The sequence below is a fragment of the Callithrix jacchus genome, chromosome 18 (assembly GCF_049354715.1).
Source record: "Callithrix jacchus isolate 240 chromosome 18, calJac240_pri, whole genome shotgun sequence".
In the NCBI taxonomy this organism is placed as follows: domain Eukaryota; kingdom Metazoa; phylum Chordata; class Mammalia; order Primates; family Cebidae; genus Callithrix; species Callithrix jacchus.
Window position 1 is genome coordinate 35,137,949 of NC_133519.1, and position 15,427 is coordinate 35,153,375.

At 47.0% G+C, this 15,427-nt stretch overlaps 1 protein-coding gene across 1 annotated transcript in view; it reads left to right on the forward strand.

Annotated features, from left to right (window-relative positions):
• Nucleotides 1-1,834: 1,834 nt before the first annotated feature.
• Nucleotides 1,835-15,427, forward strand: part of GPA33 (glycoprotein A33) — a 37,559-nt gene continuing 23,966 nt past the window's right edge. The window contains exon 1 of the mRNA XM_008985097.5: nucleotides 1,835-1,972. Within this exon, the coding sequence (XP_008983345.1) occupies nucleotides 1,930-1,972 (43 nt within the window). The 5' untranslated portion in view covers nucleotides 1,835-1,929. The remainder of the gene's footprint in view (nucleotides 1,973-15,427) is intronic.

The window sequence follows — 15,427 nt, forward strand, 5'->3', positions numbered from 1 at the left end:
TAAAGACCAACAACTCGATAGAAATATGGCCAAATGGCCAGACGTGGTGGCTTATGCCTGTAATCCCAGCACTTTGGGAGGCTGAGGCAGGATTGCTTGAGCCCAGGTATTCAAGACCAGCCGGGTCAACATAACGAGACTCTATCTCTATTTTTAAAAATTTACTTTAAAAAAGAAATATGGGCAAATGAGCTACCTAGTCTCAGAAAAGAAAAAAAAAAAATATATATATATATATATATATGATGCACAACTATATAAAAAGATTTTCAATTTCACTAATAATTTTTAAAAGTAAATTATATATACATGGGATATCACGTTCACTTAGATTGGCAAGGAGCAGAAAACTTGATAACTGTGTTATGAATATTTGGTGACTGTTAATGAGCGTGTGGGGAAATAGGCATCCTTAAGTGCTGTTAATAGGAGTGTAGGCTGTAAAATTCTCATGGTAGTTTAGCAATATCTATAAAAATTACAAATGTGCATAACCTTTCACTGAGTCATTTCACAAATTTTACTTTTTTTTGAGACAGAGTTTCGCTCTTGTTGCCCAGGCTGCAGTGCAATGGTGCATTCTCAGCTCACCGCAACTACTGCCTCCTGGGTTCACATGATTCTCCTGTCTCAGCCTCCCAAGTAGCTGGGATTACAGGCATGTATCACCATGCCCGGCTAATTACTTTTTTTGTATTTAGTAGAGACAGGGTTTCACCATGTTGGCCAGGATGGTCTCGATCTCTCGACCTCGTGATCCACCTGCCTCGGCCTCTCAAAGTGCTGGGATTACAGGAGTGAGCCACTGCACCTGGCAAATTTTACTTTTAAGAACTTATCTTACATGTATAATCACGACATGTGTGAAATATCATACACATAATAGATATTGGTGGCAGTCTTTTCATAATTGTGAAAGATTAGGAAAAACAATCTTAAAAGTAGTTTGGTTAAATAAATCACGTCACTCACAGACCGTGAAATATCATCCCCAGTTTTAAATAGACGATGCTGGTAGTGCCATACATGCTGATACAGAAAACTTTCTAGGCCTTTCTTTGAATGAAAAATGAAAAAATCATTGCAGAACAGTGTATATGGTACACTGTCATTTGTGCATATTCTGTCATATGTCTAGAATATCTGTGGAAGAAACCAGCAACAGGGGCTGCTCCTGGAGAATTCCGGTCCCACAGAATTGACCATTCTTTCGGTAGGGTGGCCATCATCCCAATTTGCTTGGGACTGAGGGGATTCCTTTCGGTTTGAAAACCAGGACAGTCCTAGGAAAACTGAGATGAGTTGGTCACATGTCCCCAAGATGATCTTTCACTTATGAATTCGCTACTCTCCCAATCAGAATAGAAACTCTGAGGGCAGAGACTTCCTGTTTTCTTCATGACTGTGTCTCTAGCATACTGTGGGGTGGGGGTTATAGAAGAGGAGAGAAGTAGAGAAACAGATCGCATCGTGTGAAGTGTTTCAGCAAATATGGGCAACACCTTTCTTTTGCTAGCTTGGAACCCTACCTCTGAGAGCATTTCTCTTTTTATTATGTATTTCCTGTCAGTTATAGGAGAGGCCCACACCTTTGTGAGCAGTCTAGGACTTTGTACATCTGCAAGGTAGGGAGAAGGCAGGGGAGGTGGCTGGTTTAAAATGAACTGGAGGGACGTAAGGAAGACTCCTCTTGGGACCTTTGGAGTAAGTGACGCAGGAGCCCAGCCCCGCAAGTGAGCTCACCTACCAATCCAGCTGAGGGACAGAGCCTGTGAGCCAGGCTGAGCAGAGGTGGGTGGGAAGAGGGAAAACTGCAGGGATCTCCGGTTGAGCCAGACCAGAGGCTGCTGTAGCTTTAACCAGACAACTCAGACCTGTCTGGTGGCTGCCAGTGACAGGCTAGGTTTACGGCAGAGAAGAAGCAAGACTATGGTGGGGAAGATGTGGCCTGTGCTGTGGATGCTCTGTGCAGGTGAGTGCCTCCTTTTCTGTCCAACACCTGGGAGTGGGTGAGACATGAGGACCTAGGGCTGAAGGAGAGGCTCTCCCAGAGCCTTCCCAGGCAGGGCCTCCAGCAACACAGCTGTGTCCCTGCTGGGCAGAATTACACATTCTCTTATTCGGGCAGCAGTTTCCAGGTCAGTGCCCAAAATCAGAATGGTTTGATTTGCATATTAGTAAATAACATTCTAGCCCACTGCTGAAAGGAAGAATTCAAAGTACTCTCAAGACCATATTTTCTCATCTGAAATGGGATTATAGGATTGGACGCAGAATTTGACGAAAAGAAAAAGTATTTGAAATCAGCGTTGTCCGAGAAAATCCGGGGTGTGTGGGTCTAGACACGTTCACTATCTAGTATATTAACGTTTGTGTTAAAAACAGAGAACGAGAGGGAAGAGTGTTAAAGTCTGTATCACATATAGGGAAACCGAGGCAGAAGAGACAATGCAAGTTATCCAGTATTATTCACAGAGCAAGAGAAGACTCAACCCTAAAAACAAACAACAACCTAGAAAGGTCTTTTCCAAAGGCTAATGCTCCTTGTCTCTTCTGGGCCTCTGGTCATTGAAAACTCTGGGACTCTGGCCATTTCCCTCTGGGAGGGAAACCTCCCAGAATAAAATCAGACATTCATGAGTATATGGCTGAATCCAAATCAAGTACTTAATAGCACAGCGTTGTGTGGGGACCTGTGGAGTGTCTAAGGGTTAGAATGGAAGTCTTGGCATTAAGGCACCAACTGTTTTGCTGGGCATCAGAAGGAAATAGAATGGAGAGAGGGAAGTTGAGAGAGGCAGGGTCTGGGAAAGTTTAGGAATATCTTTGGTTTGGTGTATTTGGCCATCACCTGGCAATTCAAATGCTCTTGAGGGCTTCCCGGATCCGGCAGGAATGGGGATGAGGTGAAGAGCTATACCAGGAAACTCAGGAGTGCCAAGCCTGGGGAAGTGGGCCCAGGAGACTGGTTTAGAGCTCACTTTTCAGCATATACAGGAAAGCCCAGGGCCACATGGCCTGCAGCTCATAGAGGTTCTCCCAGGCCCCAGACTCGCTCATCTCTCAGAAGCCAGCCTTGGGGCTCTCGAGGGAAGGGCAGCCTGCTGCTGGGGATGAGCTGGACCACATGGTTTGGAGGAAGATCTGGGTAGGATCATTAGCTGAGGCTGGCTCAAGCTCTGCCAGGGGTCCATGTGGCGGAAGGCAGAAGGCCCCTCGTCATCCACCGAGATGGACTGCTTGGTTCTTTCCATTATCCAAACAACTCTTTACTGAGCACATAGTTTGTGCAGGTGCCATAAGAGTGAGGAGTCTGGAGTGATGAGTCATAAGTGGGCCTACCTCAGCCATCAGATCCAGACGGGGAGGATGCTTCAGGGCCCGAAGGAGGGAGGCTGAAGGAAATACCCATCCTCCCCGGCTGGGCCAGTGATTCTCCCACTGTCCCCTAGTAAGCCAGAGCCTCCTCCATGCCTGCACCACCCCAACCCCCAACACATAACCCACGCTTGTAATCTGGCTGCAATGAATAAAAAGAAAAAATTTTGGCTTAGAAAAAAGGATCTTAGAACAAAACACTCACCCAGGTTGGAAGGAAAAATGGGCTTAACTCTGAATTGCCTGGAGTAGGACATTTTGCTTCTTGCTGTGAGAAAGTGAGTGACCCCTGGGGACCTCACACAGCGGAACCAATTATTGGGCCTGTTTTCAGACACAGATAAAGTGTCTTCCACCTCCGTCCCATCATTTCCACCACAGCTTGCCCAGCCTAGAAGCATGTGACCGCTACCTTTTCTTCCTCCATATCTTACATTAAGAGGAAGGAGGGGTCAGAGCAGTGGGGCAGGAGAAGCCGGGCGTGGTGGTCAGTTTGAGGCATATAGACAGAGTTTGCCAAATAGTGAAATAGCCATTGCCACTGCAGATGAGCGAGGAAGACCCTCAAAGATTGAACAAAAGCAACTAGGCAGCCCTCCCCACCATGCCTCATTAGAGGACACCACCTCCTCCTTTGCCCAGGTAAGGGAGACCCAGGTAGGAGCAGGACCATTAGAAAGGCTTCCTGAAGGAGGTGGAGCTTGAATTGGGTTCCAGAGGACCTACTGGGCTTTTCTCTTCTTTTTCTTCCCATCTGATCTTTCCCAGGAATAGATTCTGCTAAGATCAGGGCAGGGAAGCACCACATTGATGAATGAGCCCCAGGACTCAAGTGGTGTTTGGGGAAGCAGAAGTATTACATAAGGTCCTATGCAGGGAACACAAAGTTAAGGCAGTGCACTAAGGAGTTTAAAAGCAATCAAAACCTACTAGGGGGCTGGGTGAGGTGGCTCAGGCCTCCCAGCACTTTGGGAGGCTGAGGTGGGCGGATCACAAGGTCAAGAGATCAAGATGACCATCCTGGCCAAGATAGTGAAACCCCATGTCAACAAAAAATACAAAAAAAAAGTGAGCCGAGACTGTGCCAATGCACTCCAGCCTGGGCGAAAGAGCAAGCCTCCAACTCAAGAAAAAAAAAAGACTACTAAAAGTTGGTCTGCTTCTTATGGTCATCATATACTGACAGTTCTAAACAGAGTCAATGACAAAACACACCTCCATGCTTGGGAGATACTCCCACCCCTCCCTCCTTGCACTCCACTGCCATTCCAAGGGATCAAAGGGAGCTGACTCCAGTGCCTCTTAACTGACTATGGTGTGGGCCATGACTTTACCTTGCTAAAGTCTTCTTGCACGGGCTTCTAGTCTGTGAAATGGAGAGGGTAAAATTCCCACTGTGTCCCAACAGAGCTATCACAGGTACTAAATGAGTTTGCACATGTAAAAATCTTAGACCCGAGGCTGGGTGCGGTGGCTCACACCTATAATCCCAGCACTGTGGGAGGCCGAGGTGGGTGGATCACAAGGTCAAGAGATCAAGACCATCTTGGTCAACATGGTGAAACCCCATCTCTACTAAAAATACAAAAAAATTAGCTGGGCATAATGGCACATGCCTGTAGTCCCAGCTACTTGGGAAGCTGAGGCAGGAGAATGGCTTGAATCCAGGAGGCAGAGGTTGCAGTGAGCCAAGATCGTGCCATTGCACTCCAGCCTGGGTAACAAGAGCGAAACTCCGTCTCAAAAAAAAAAAAACCTGACACATAATAAATACTCAATAAATCCCAGTTATGACTGCAGTTATCATTATTAGTGTGGGGAGATGTAAGTTACAGAAAATCAGTAGAATTTGGTGACCAATTATCTGAGAGCCCTGAGAGGGCAGACAGGTGCCAAGAAAGGAAGTCAGAGGTCACTGCGGACGAACCCTAAATTATCACCAAAAAGCCACCACGTGCTGCCCCCTCCACAAGGCTGTTAGAGAAAATGCTCCAATTTCAAGGTGCTTCCATTACAGGAATTTTTTTCAGCCACCAGACTCTATGAAAGATCTGATGTGCTGCAATGTACCGCTGCATGAAAAGGGATGTCTAAAGAGGAGAGCGCCGGGAGAGAGGAGTCACTGAGCAGCTCTGCTCAGAGCCAGTGACACCTTTGAAGACCCACTCACACACACACACACGCGCGCACACACATGCATACACACGCTCACGCACACACACACGCACACATGCACACGCACACGCGCGCACACACGTGAGCTCGCACACACACGTGTGCGCACACACACACTTACACACCCCACCTTCCTAGAATGAGAAGAAGCTTTTTCTAAGTTAAATGAGAAAAACTCGGGAGAACTTTCACCTGGGAAAGGTGTAAAAGATTTTTTCTCCCAGGAAAAACATATTTTTTCTCCTCCCATATAAAAAAGTTTCAGAAAACCCACAGTGCTTGATCCATGAAGGGATCTTGAAGGGAACCACGTTTTCAAGTTGCTGACTTTTTGAGGCTGATTGTGCCTAAATGAATCCTTCCCTGGAATCTTCGTTAGAGGCACGATCCCAGCAGGAAGATTTTCCCTAAATGTGGTGCCATCCACTTGTCTGCTCTGAAGCGGCATGTTCCTGTTGATTGCACAGGTGTGGGCTTCTCCCTGGGGTCTGCCCTATCACAATGGCCTATCTGTCATGTGCCTAAAGTCTGTGCAGTTGCCTGGCTTCAGATATGTGGTTTAAGGGGCTCAGTCTCACATGTGCAGTCTCACAGAGTGTCCTGATGGGACTCTGGACATCAAGAGGGTAGTATTTGGGCCAGAGCCGGGGTGGCGTCAGCCTGCAGAGGCAACTACAAGATGAGTGGCCTGCCCACCGTCTGTTCTGTGGCCCTGGGTCCTGTTGCCATTCCAGTCCCTAAATCCTGGCTCCCAGCTGGGGCCTGGGCACCATCTGCTGGCACCTGAGCACAAGTCAGAAGCCGGTGCTTGTAGGAAGAGCTCATGCACCTGGAATGAATCACATTGCCTGCCTGTCAGAGAGGCAATCGGGATTAAAATGTCCTACTCTAGTCTCAGTCCCAGCCTCAACGGAGAAAGGATGTAATGAATGGCCAGTCTAAGAAGGGCATGTGTTCAAAAGAGGAAGATTAATAGTTTAGGCCCGTGGCTCTCAACCGTGGTTGCCCCTCAGAGTCACCTGGGGAGTGAAAATACAGATGCCCAGTCTCCCTCATACCATACCTTCCGAGTCAGAATCCAGAGGGGCGGGATCTGGGTTTCTCTCTGGTTTTTGAAAAGTTACTGAGGTGATTCTGATGTGCAGTCTAGGTGTAGAGACACAAATTGGAGCTTGAGGAAAAGTCAGTTTAATGAACAGTTGTCTCCGGTACACTGCATGTGACTTTCAGCTCAGTTTTGTATCATCTGGCTGCTTCTCTGAGTTACTGTCCAATTCCCCCAATTTAGGGGGCTCAATTGTGTGCATTCTCCCACATTAGTGTGTATACAAGTCATCTGGGGATCTTGTTAAAATGCGGATGATGCAGTAGGTCCTGGGTAGGACCTGAGATTCTGCATTTCTAGTGAGCTCCCAGGGGATGATACACCTGGTCCAGGGACCAGTCTGAGAAGCAAGTCCCTGGGGAAGAATTGGTTCATGGGCACAGGTGCGATCCTCATCTTGCCTTTGCCCACCAGAGTTCCCTCTCAGGGCTTTTTGGTAACACAACCATGCTGCCTGTTGTAATGCTGGTCACCAGGAAGCCTGGGGAAAGTGTGTCTGGCCCAGGATCTACTTGTGCTCCTGGCAGTGTTTGACCCAGCTAATCTCTCCCTCCTTCCTGAAACACTCTGTTCTGTTGGTTTCCATGATTCTTCCTCTCCTTGTTCTCCTCCTACATCTCTGACCTTGATCTTTCCACGTCTCCTTAGCAGCCTCATTCTCCTCTGCCCTGCCATGAAATGTCAGAGTTCCTCACTCTCCGTCCTAGGCTCTCCTGCTGTCACTCTGCATCCACATCTACCTCCAAAGCTTGAGTAGCTGCCCATTCCCAGCTGACTCATACATTTCTGTCTTCAAACCCAACCTCTCTCTTGAGCTATGACTTCTCAACCTAGATTTGCAGAACTCAAACTCACAAACTGAAAACAAAACTCATGATCTTTGTCCCCAAACCTGGTTCTTTCCCAGTGAGCTCTCTCTCAATAAATGACAACCTGTCCCTTCAGGAATGAAAGCCAGAAACCTAACAGACATCTGTTGTGTTTTCTATTGCTGTGTAATAAACCACTCCAGCATTTAGTGACTTAAAACAATAATCATCGTTTATGTTGCTCTTAAATTAGCAATTTGGATGGTGCTTGGCAGGGACAGCTTGTCTTTGCTTTATTCAGTGTCAGCTGGGGTGGCTCAGCCAGCACTGGAAGACCCACTTCTGAGATGGTGCAGCCGTTGGCTAACAAGCTGGCATGGAGTCTGGTTCCCCTCTCCACGGGCCTCTCCACAGACAAGCCTGGGCCTCCTCATAGCATGACGGCTGGATTTCAAGAGCAAACATCTAAAGAGACAAGAAGTAAAAGCTGCTAGTTTCTTAAGGCAAAGGCCCAGAAACTGACCCAGCATCACTGCCGCCATATTCTCTAGGGAAGCAGGCATAGAACCCAGCTCAAGGGAGAGAATAAGAACACCTTTTGATGACAACGGTTTAAAAGAATTTGGGGACCATATTCTAAAACTGCCACATCACCCTTGATCTCTTTGTCCCCACTGACAAATTCAGACCATGGTTTTGCATGATGATTTTAGCTTCCAGTATCTCTTCAATCTGCCCAGTTTTCTCTGTTACTTTTGCCGCCTCATGCTCCCCGTCGCCTCTCCTAAGCTACTGCCACAGCTGCCTCCCTTCCCTCCTGAGCCTGTCTGCTCCTCTGACTGCTCTCCAGCCTGGAGCCAGAATGATCTTTTAAAATAAAATCATGACGTCACTACCTCTGCTTAAAGACCTTCGGTAACTTCCCATGACTATTCGGATAAAGACTCAGATTGTTGTCATGGCCTGTAAGGGTCAGCCCACATTTCTGGCTGCCCTGGCCATGTATGGTGTGATTTGAGTTGCTTGTAGGAGGGCCTTGGTGGGGCAGGCAACCTGGCTGAAAGAGAGCAGATAGCAGGATTTGTCCTCACTACCTAGATGGGACAAGGACGCTATTTTTAATTGTCCTGTATTAGGCAAGTTTATTGGTAGTGGGAGGCTGAAGGGTATTATATGGGGAATCACACACCCCCAAGAAACCCCTCAATGCCATGGCTACACACTGGCTTGTGTTAGTTTCTGGAACATGCCTCGCCTTCGGCCACCCCCTGACCACTGCACACTGCCCTTCTGTCATACCTCTTCTCCTGTTTCCTCATGGTTCACTCCTACTTATCCTTCAATCTCAGCTCAAAAGGCCCTTCCTCAGGGTGCCCTCTCTGCTATATCCTCTCATCAGATGCATGACACTTGTTACTATGATGGTTTTACATTTGTTTCTATGATTGTTTACAGACTATGATTGTTATTCACCTGGAACAGTGAAAGCTGTGAGAGCAGGAACTGCGTCTGCCCCTGCCCCTGGTTGTATCCCCAGAGTCTAGCATAGTGCCCAGGACACAGGTGCCCAGCGGCCATTTGCTGGATAGGTGTTGATGAATGAGTGCCGACCCTTCTGAACCTCCCTTCACCATCTCCTATCCTTTCCTGCTTTTGTTCCTCCTCTAGGCTGTCCCTGCTTCTCTCCAAGCTCCTCGTTCCTAATCTCATTTGCTTCTCTCAAAATGAGCCTGCCTCACATTCCTTTCTTGGGTTTCCATGGATAAGAGGCGCTAGCTAGTTAGGGAGGCGGATTGGTCGCAGGTTAAATTGACTTAAAGAAAGTCGCTTAGTGTGTCTTCCCTGACTCTCAGACATCACCTGCATTTTAGCAGGAGCTTCTGTGGCTTCTGTCAATGGTGGAAGTTTCAGTATCGCAACAGTTGGGGGAAGACACAGTGGGCTTGGGGGGAAGTACAATGTCCCTCAAGCCGCCCCAGGTTGGCAGCACTCAGGTCCTGCCCTCCATCATCTTCTCTCTGCCTGCTCTGTGGGGCTTGTCTCTGTTCCCAGATCACCCTGTCCCCTCTCTGCCTGGGGCACCAACCATCAAGCTTGGAACCCGGCTCGTTCCTGAGGTGTTTCCCTCTCCTCTGCTACCCAGTGACCTTTGGGCTGCTTCCTCATTTTCCGCCCTGATGAGTCAGGGATGCCATAAACACTGGGCATGGGCAGAACATGGTGACAGACAGATGATTCCCTTTAGGACCGTCACAAAGTTCACTGGGAGAGGAGCATAAAATGTATATCCGTTGGCTAGAGCTCATGCCCTGCACCTGCCCACTGACATATCCCCATCTGCACTGGGGAACAGGTGACACTTGCCGTGAGCAAAGCTGGCCTTCCACCTGTGCCCTGGCCCTTCCCCTCCTCTTGGGCCCCCTCCCAGGCTAAGGTCTTGCTCCATCTGGTGTCTCCTGCACTTTCAGTCTCTTCCTTCCTGGGAGCACCTTCCCCATAGCCTACAAGCCCACCCCTGTCTCTCCATCTTCAATCCCAGAGGGGCTAAAGAGATCTGCTCAGGATCCCCTGTGCCGCTCTGGTCTGGGCTTTCTCATCTTCTGGTGTTAGGCGGGCTCCTGACGAAATAGGCTGCCCTCACTGTCTCTACTTCTTCACCTCCTAGTTGGCTTTATTGTTACAAGACCACCGTGTGTTTGTTGCAGAGCACTGAGAAATAAAAGTACACATAGAAGAAACCTCAGATTGACACATGATCTCAGAATCCACAGATAACTATTAATGCTGTATTTTGGTATATTTTCTCCTAGAAATATTTGTGTGTGTGTGTGTGTGTGTGTGTGAGAGAGAGAGAGAGAGATTGTGTGGGACTGGGACACTATTGTATGTACAGTTTTGCATCCTGCTTTATTCCTTTTTTTTTTTTTTTTTGAGACAGAGTCTTGCTCTGTCACCCAGGCTAGAGTACAGTGGCAGGACCTTAGTTCACTGCAACTTCCACCACTTGGGTTTAAGCAATTCTCCTGCCTCAGCTTCCCAAGTAGCTTGGATTACAGGGCCCTGTCACCACGCCTGCCTCATTTTTGTATTTTTAGTAGAGACGGGTTTCACCATCTTGGCCAGGCTGATCTTGAACTCCTGACCTCAAGTGATCCATCTGCCTTGGCCTCCCAATGTGCTGGGATTACAGGCATGAGCCACCGCACCCGGCCTTTATTCCCTTATATATGCAGTCCAAAACAGAGAATTGAATCCCTCGGGAGCTATGTCAGGTCCTACCTCCTCAATAAACCTTTCCATTAAATCTCTTTTCCTGGTTTTAGCTCAGCCCCTCCCCTCTCCCGCTACACACCTCACTCCCTTAACACTTGCGCTTTAACACTTAATTAGGCTCCATTAGGATGCTGGCTGACAGCAACCTCTCACTGCTTCCTGAGCAGGGATTGTGCCACAGACCACTCAATCAGCAAGTTCTCATTAGGACCCAGCTCAGTGCAGACACTTTGCGGGTAGAGCCAGCGAGTGGTGGATGTAAGAGAAGTCTGAGACTCAGACCCTGCTCCAAGGAGCCTGCCATCTGTTGAGGGAAGGGTCCTGATCCACAGCCCATATCAACAGGAGAACTGCATGTGCCCAGGATGCATCTGCCCGAAGTGGCTTGGGAAAGCCAGCCAGCGGGAAGGGCTGGGATGTTCCTGGTGGGCCTCCAAGATGAGGTATGAACACACCTCTGATCATTCTTCCAGTGCCTTGCACTAAACTAAGACGTTGGGAGAATTTTATTGGATTGAGCTGAATTTGTAGACGCCTAAAAAATTATGTTAAATGAACAGTTCAACATTTACTGAGTCCTAAACTACCTCCCTCCCGCCTCTCCGTCCCTCCTCTCTCAGCTGCCAGTTTGAGAGCCTGCAGGGGCTGTCCCCTGACCACCGCCTGTAGAGGAAGGACAAACCAACCTGCATGTGTGAACTGCCTTCTTCTCCCTAGAGACCAGGACTTTCTCAACACCAGAGCATGATACGTGGTCCTGGGGCAGGCCAGGTCCCTTCTGGCCTCCAGAATCTCCTCCCTAAGAACATGGTTTCCCTGAGCAAATGGATTTTCCTAAGTGGAGGAATTGGTACCAGTTTCCCAAGGGCTCACATAATGTGCTATGTATGCCTCCAGCAGCTGTTTCCATCAAGCATTTCATTATCTTCCAGTGTATTACTTTCCATTTAGTTCTCAAGAGACAGTTTATTATCTTCTTAATAAACCTTAATTTTTCACAAGCAATCTTCGAGACCTCAAGCTGGCTCTCCACACCAACCTCCTTAGAGAGGCAAAATGACCTCTCTCATTTCCAGCTGGGGTATCTTGCAGACTCCGCTTCCCATCTCTGGGGATCCTTTGGTCTTTTATTTTATTTTAAGCAATTCATGGAATAGGTTCTTCCACCAAGTTTCTCTGGTTTTAAATCCTACCCATCCTCTAAGCTTAAATTCTCTATAACTCATTCATTTGCTGTCAAAAAGCACGTATTCGAGACCTTTTATGTGTTAGGCGCTTTGCTGAGCTCTGGGGATATGAAGAGGAAGAAAACAGCGCAGCGGAGGAGAAAGGCAGGGCAACCCGGATTGCATGTAGAGTCCTTTATGTGCCAGGGTAAAGGATATGTACTTTATGTGAAGTCGTTCACCCTCTCACAACCTGGAGTTAGATAGTATGATGAGGCTTATTTTATAGTTGTGGAAACTGAAGCCCAGAGAAATTAATTCAGTTGCCTAAGGTTACACAGTTAGGAAAAGCAAGAAAGAGGATGCCAGCCCAGATAGTTTGGCTTCAACATTCAATTCCACACTGCTGTATTGTGTAATAAAGTTTTACGAGAGAGATGCACCAGGAGGCAGGTAGCCATGGGTAGTAGGTGACACCAAGGACCGAATTATCAAATCTTCTTGGGAAAGTTGGGACATCTTCTTTAGGACAATGCATGTGTTATCATGCAAGAGATTCTTCTGATTCCTTCCTTGCAGGGAAAAGTGCTTGCACTTCCAGGTTATGTACCCCTGGAGGTTAACACATAGACACATTATTAGTTAGTAGCACCTTACGGTAAATTAGCTTATCCGATGGATGATTTTCTTGAGCATCAGAAGAGCTCAGCCTGGACAAGGAGAGTAGGGGAGAGGGGATGGAAGAAAGAAAATGTGTAGAGCATGAGGGGCACAGGCCAAAGGGAGCGACTGGATGGGAGAGACACAACTACTGGGCGGAGGGTGGGCTCTGGGCAACTGGAGACGTGATACCCAATACCGACCTATGCAAGGAAGTAGAAAGAGTGGTAGCTGGAGACTCTAGAAATGAGCTTCTCAGCTTTTTATCCCAGCTTAGATGTCCTACCTGGTGCTTTGGTTTCATTAAGTGCGTAGCAATGGAAAGACCCCCAGAAGAGAAAATGAGGGATGCAGCAGTAATAAACAGAACGCCTGTGGAAAGAAGTAAAAGAAACTGGATTTCTTCCAGATGGAGGGGAAGAGGCTGCTGATTACAAACAACAGAAGCCTCTAAGGGTACAATGGGAAGTTATTAAAAGTCTGGCCAGATGTCTTCATTGCCAGTAATGTCAGAACAAGAGGATATTGACTGAATGGGTGGAAAGGATTAGCTATGAAGGATTCCCAAGATGGCTGTTGGCATAAAGTTCTTAAACATGGGATAACTTATCTCAAATTATGGAAAATGTAAGTGTGCCTCAGGGCACAGGATGAGCTTTTTAAAATCCTTCTCAGGTTTACAAATAACAGTGAAAGAGTGCTCCACATTTGTGCAAGGATTTTTTCCTTATGAGCCCTTTCTTATTCATTCATTTCTATTTCTTCCTTAACAGATCTAATAGCATACATGGATTTTAACTTGCTATTATAATGATCTCTAAAACTAATCTATTCTTTAGTTCGAATCATTAGAAATTACTCTTCTTTTTTGACAACTCACCCATGGTGATGGTTAGTGCTGCCTCAGGATTCACTTCTACCAAGGATGCACCTCCACAGCAGAGTGTGGGATAAGGAAGCAGAAGTGGCTCAGTGTGAAAAATATATGTAATGGTAACTCATTTCTTGAACACCGATTATGACTTAGGAACTATTCTAAACAAAGTACCCATTTCATGTCACTTCATTCTCACACAACTCATTTTTCAAAGGAAAACTCTGTGGCACAGAGAGCTTAAGTAAACTTCTCATGGTTATCCATGTAGTAAATAAAGGAACTGGAGTTCCAGCTGAGGCATTCTGGTTCCAGAGCCTGTGCATTTAAACTCTATGCTATGCTGCCTCCTGAAATGGCCATGGAGAAGTTGTGCGATACAGAGTGGTCTGTGCTCTGGGATAAAGTATCAGAGGGATGGTTCTGAACCAGAAGAAGGGGAGAGTTGGGAGAAAAAAAGAATAAGTCACAGGAGTGGCTGATGGGAGTGTATTGCTCTCCAGGGAAGGGGGTGTTCAGAGAATCTCAATACAGCCAATTCAGCCATTCCACTGGGCAGAGGGTCCCCTCTCTCAAGGGTGTGAGGATCCTGAGAACTGTGAGATGGAAGCAAATAGTGGGTGTTGTTTCTATGCAGTTTCCGGCCCTAGTTCTTTTCCTGCATAAAGGTCACATTGAGTTCTCTTCTATGAGCAAATACTGTACTTAGCATTCCGTTAAGAGGATCTAAGTGTGTGTGTGAAGCTAGTCAATGTCCATTAACTTTGCCAGGGTAAGAAGATGACTTTGTGGGCATCTATCTCATCTCCCGGAGGAGAGCTGGGGGCTGGTTTTATACGCTAGGCACATATTAAGTACTTAGTGGTTGACTGAAGGAAGCAGAAGAGTTTCTGTGACAAGATTGAGGGGTGTGATGTGTTCAAGGAACAAAATAGAAAATAGATTCTGTTGACAGCCAAGGAAAACACCATCACCCCCGTCCCTGCAGGCAAAAATTAGCACTTTCCCCTGACTGGCGGGAAGCCACCCTGCCCCTCACTAGGGCTGCCTCTATCTGAGGGACCTGCCAGCTGCTCTGCCATTTGTTAGCTGTCATATCCAGCTAGAGCGAAGGGTCTAACTTTCCAGAACCTCAATTATGCCACTAGTAAAATTGGGCTAATACAAATGTCTATCATTAAGGAGAGTATGAAAATAAATGAGAAAGTATCTATAAAATACCTGTATGGTGCCTGTACCATTGAGACGTAATTAACATAACATGAGATTAACAGGAATTGAGAATGACTAACTCAATAGAGTGACTCATTTTTCATCCATTGATGGTTGACTTCACATCCCTTTAATCTTGAGTGAGCAGGTAACTGGACACTCCATTGTCTAAAGGAATGACTTGGTGTGTTGGTTTTCTTTGATTTGAGAGTTAGAACTGTTACTATCAGATAGAATGTGCTTGAGTGTCGGGGGCCAACCGTTCCTGGGCCATTCAGGTTCTGCCAATGGCAGAAGTCCCCTAATGGGTAATCTCTGGGTAGGGTGTTAGATAAGAATGAAATCATTGTAAAGGTCATGGAGAGGCCTGAGAGTGATCACCACTAATGGGTAATCTATGGGTAGGGTGTTAGATAAGAATGAAATCATTGTAAAGGTCATGGAGAGGCCTGAGAGTGAGGATGGGGCTCCAGGGAAATGCCCTGGCCCAGGCAAGGACCCAGAAGAGGTGAGGTAAGGATCGATGGCAGTTGCCACGACTAAACCAGGTGTAAGAGGAATGGTATCTAGACAGGTTGTCTGCTATAGCTGGGAGCTGGGCAGATGGCACTGGAGGGCTCCATTCAAGCAAACAACCTTCTGATGAAGGGTGACTTGTTAGTAATGATAACAAATGTGCTTTCTTTTCTTTTCTTTCTCTCTTTCTATCTCTTTCTCCTTTCCTTCCTTTCTCTCTTTCTTTTCTCTTTTTCTCTCTTTCTTTTCTTTCTTTCTT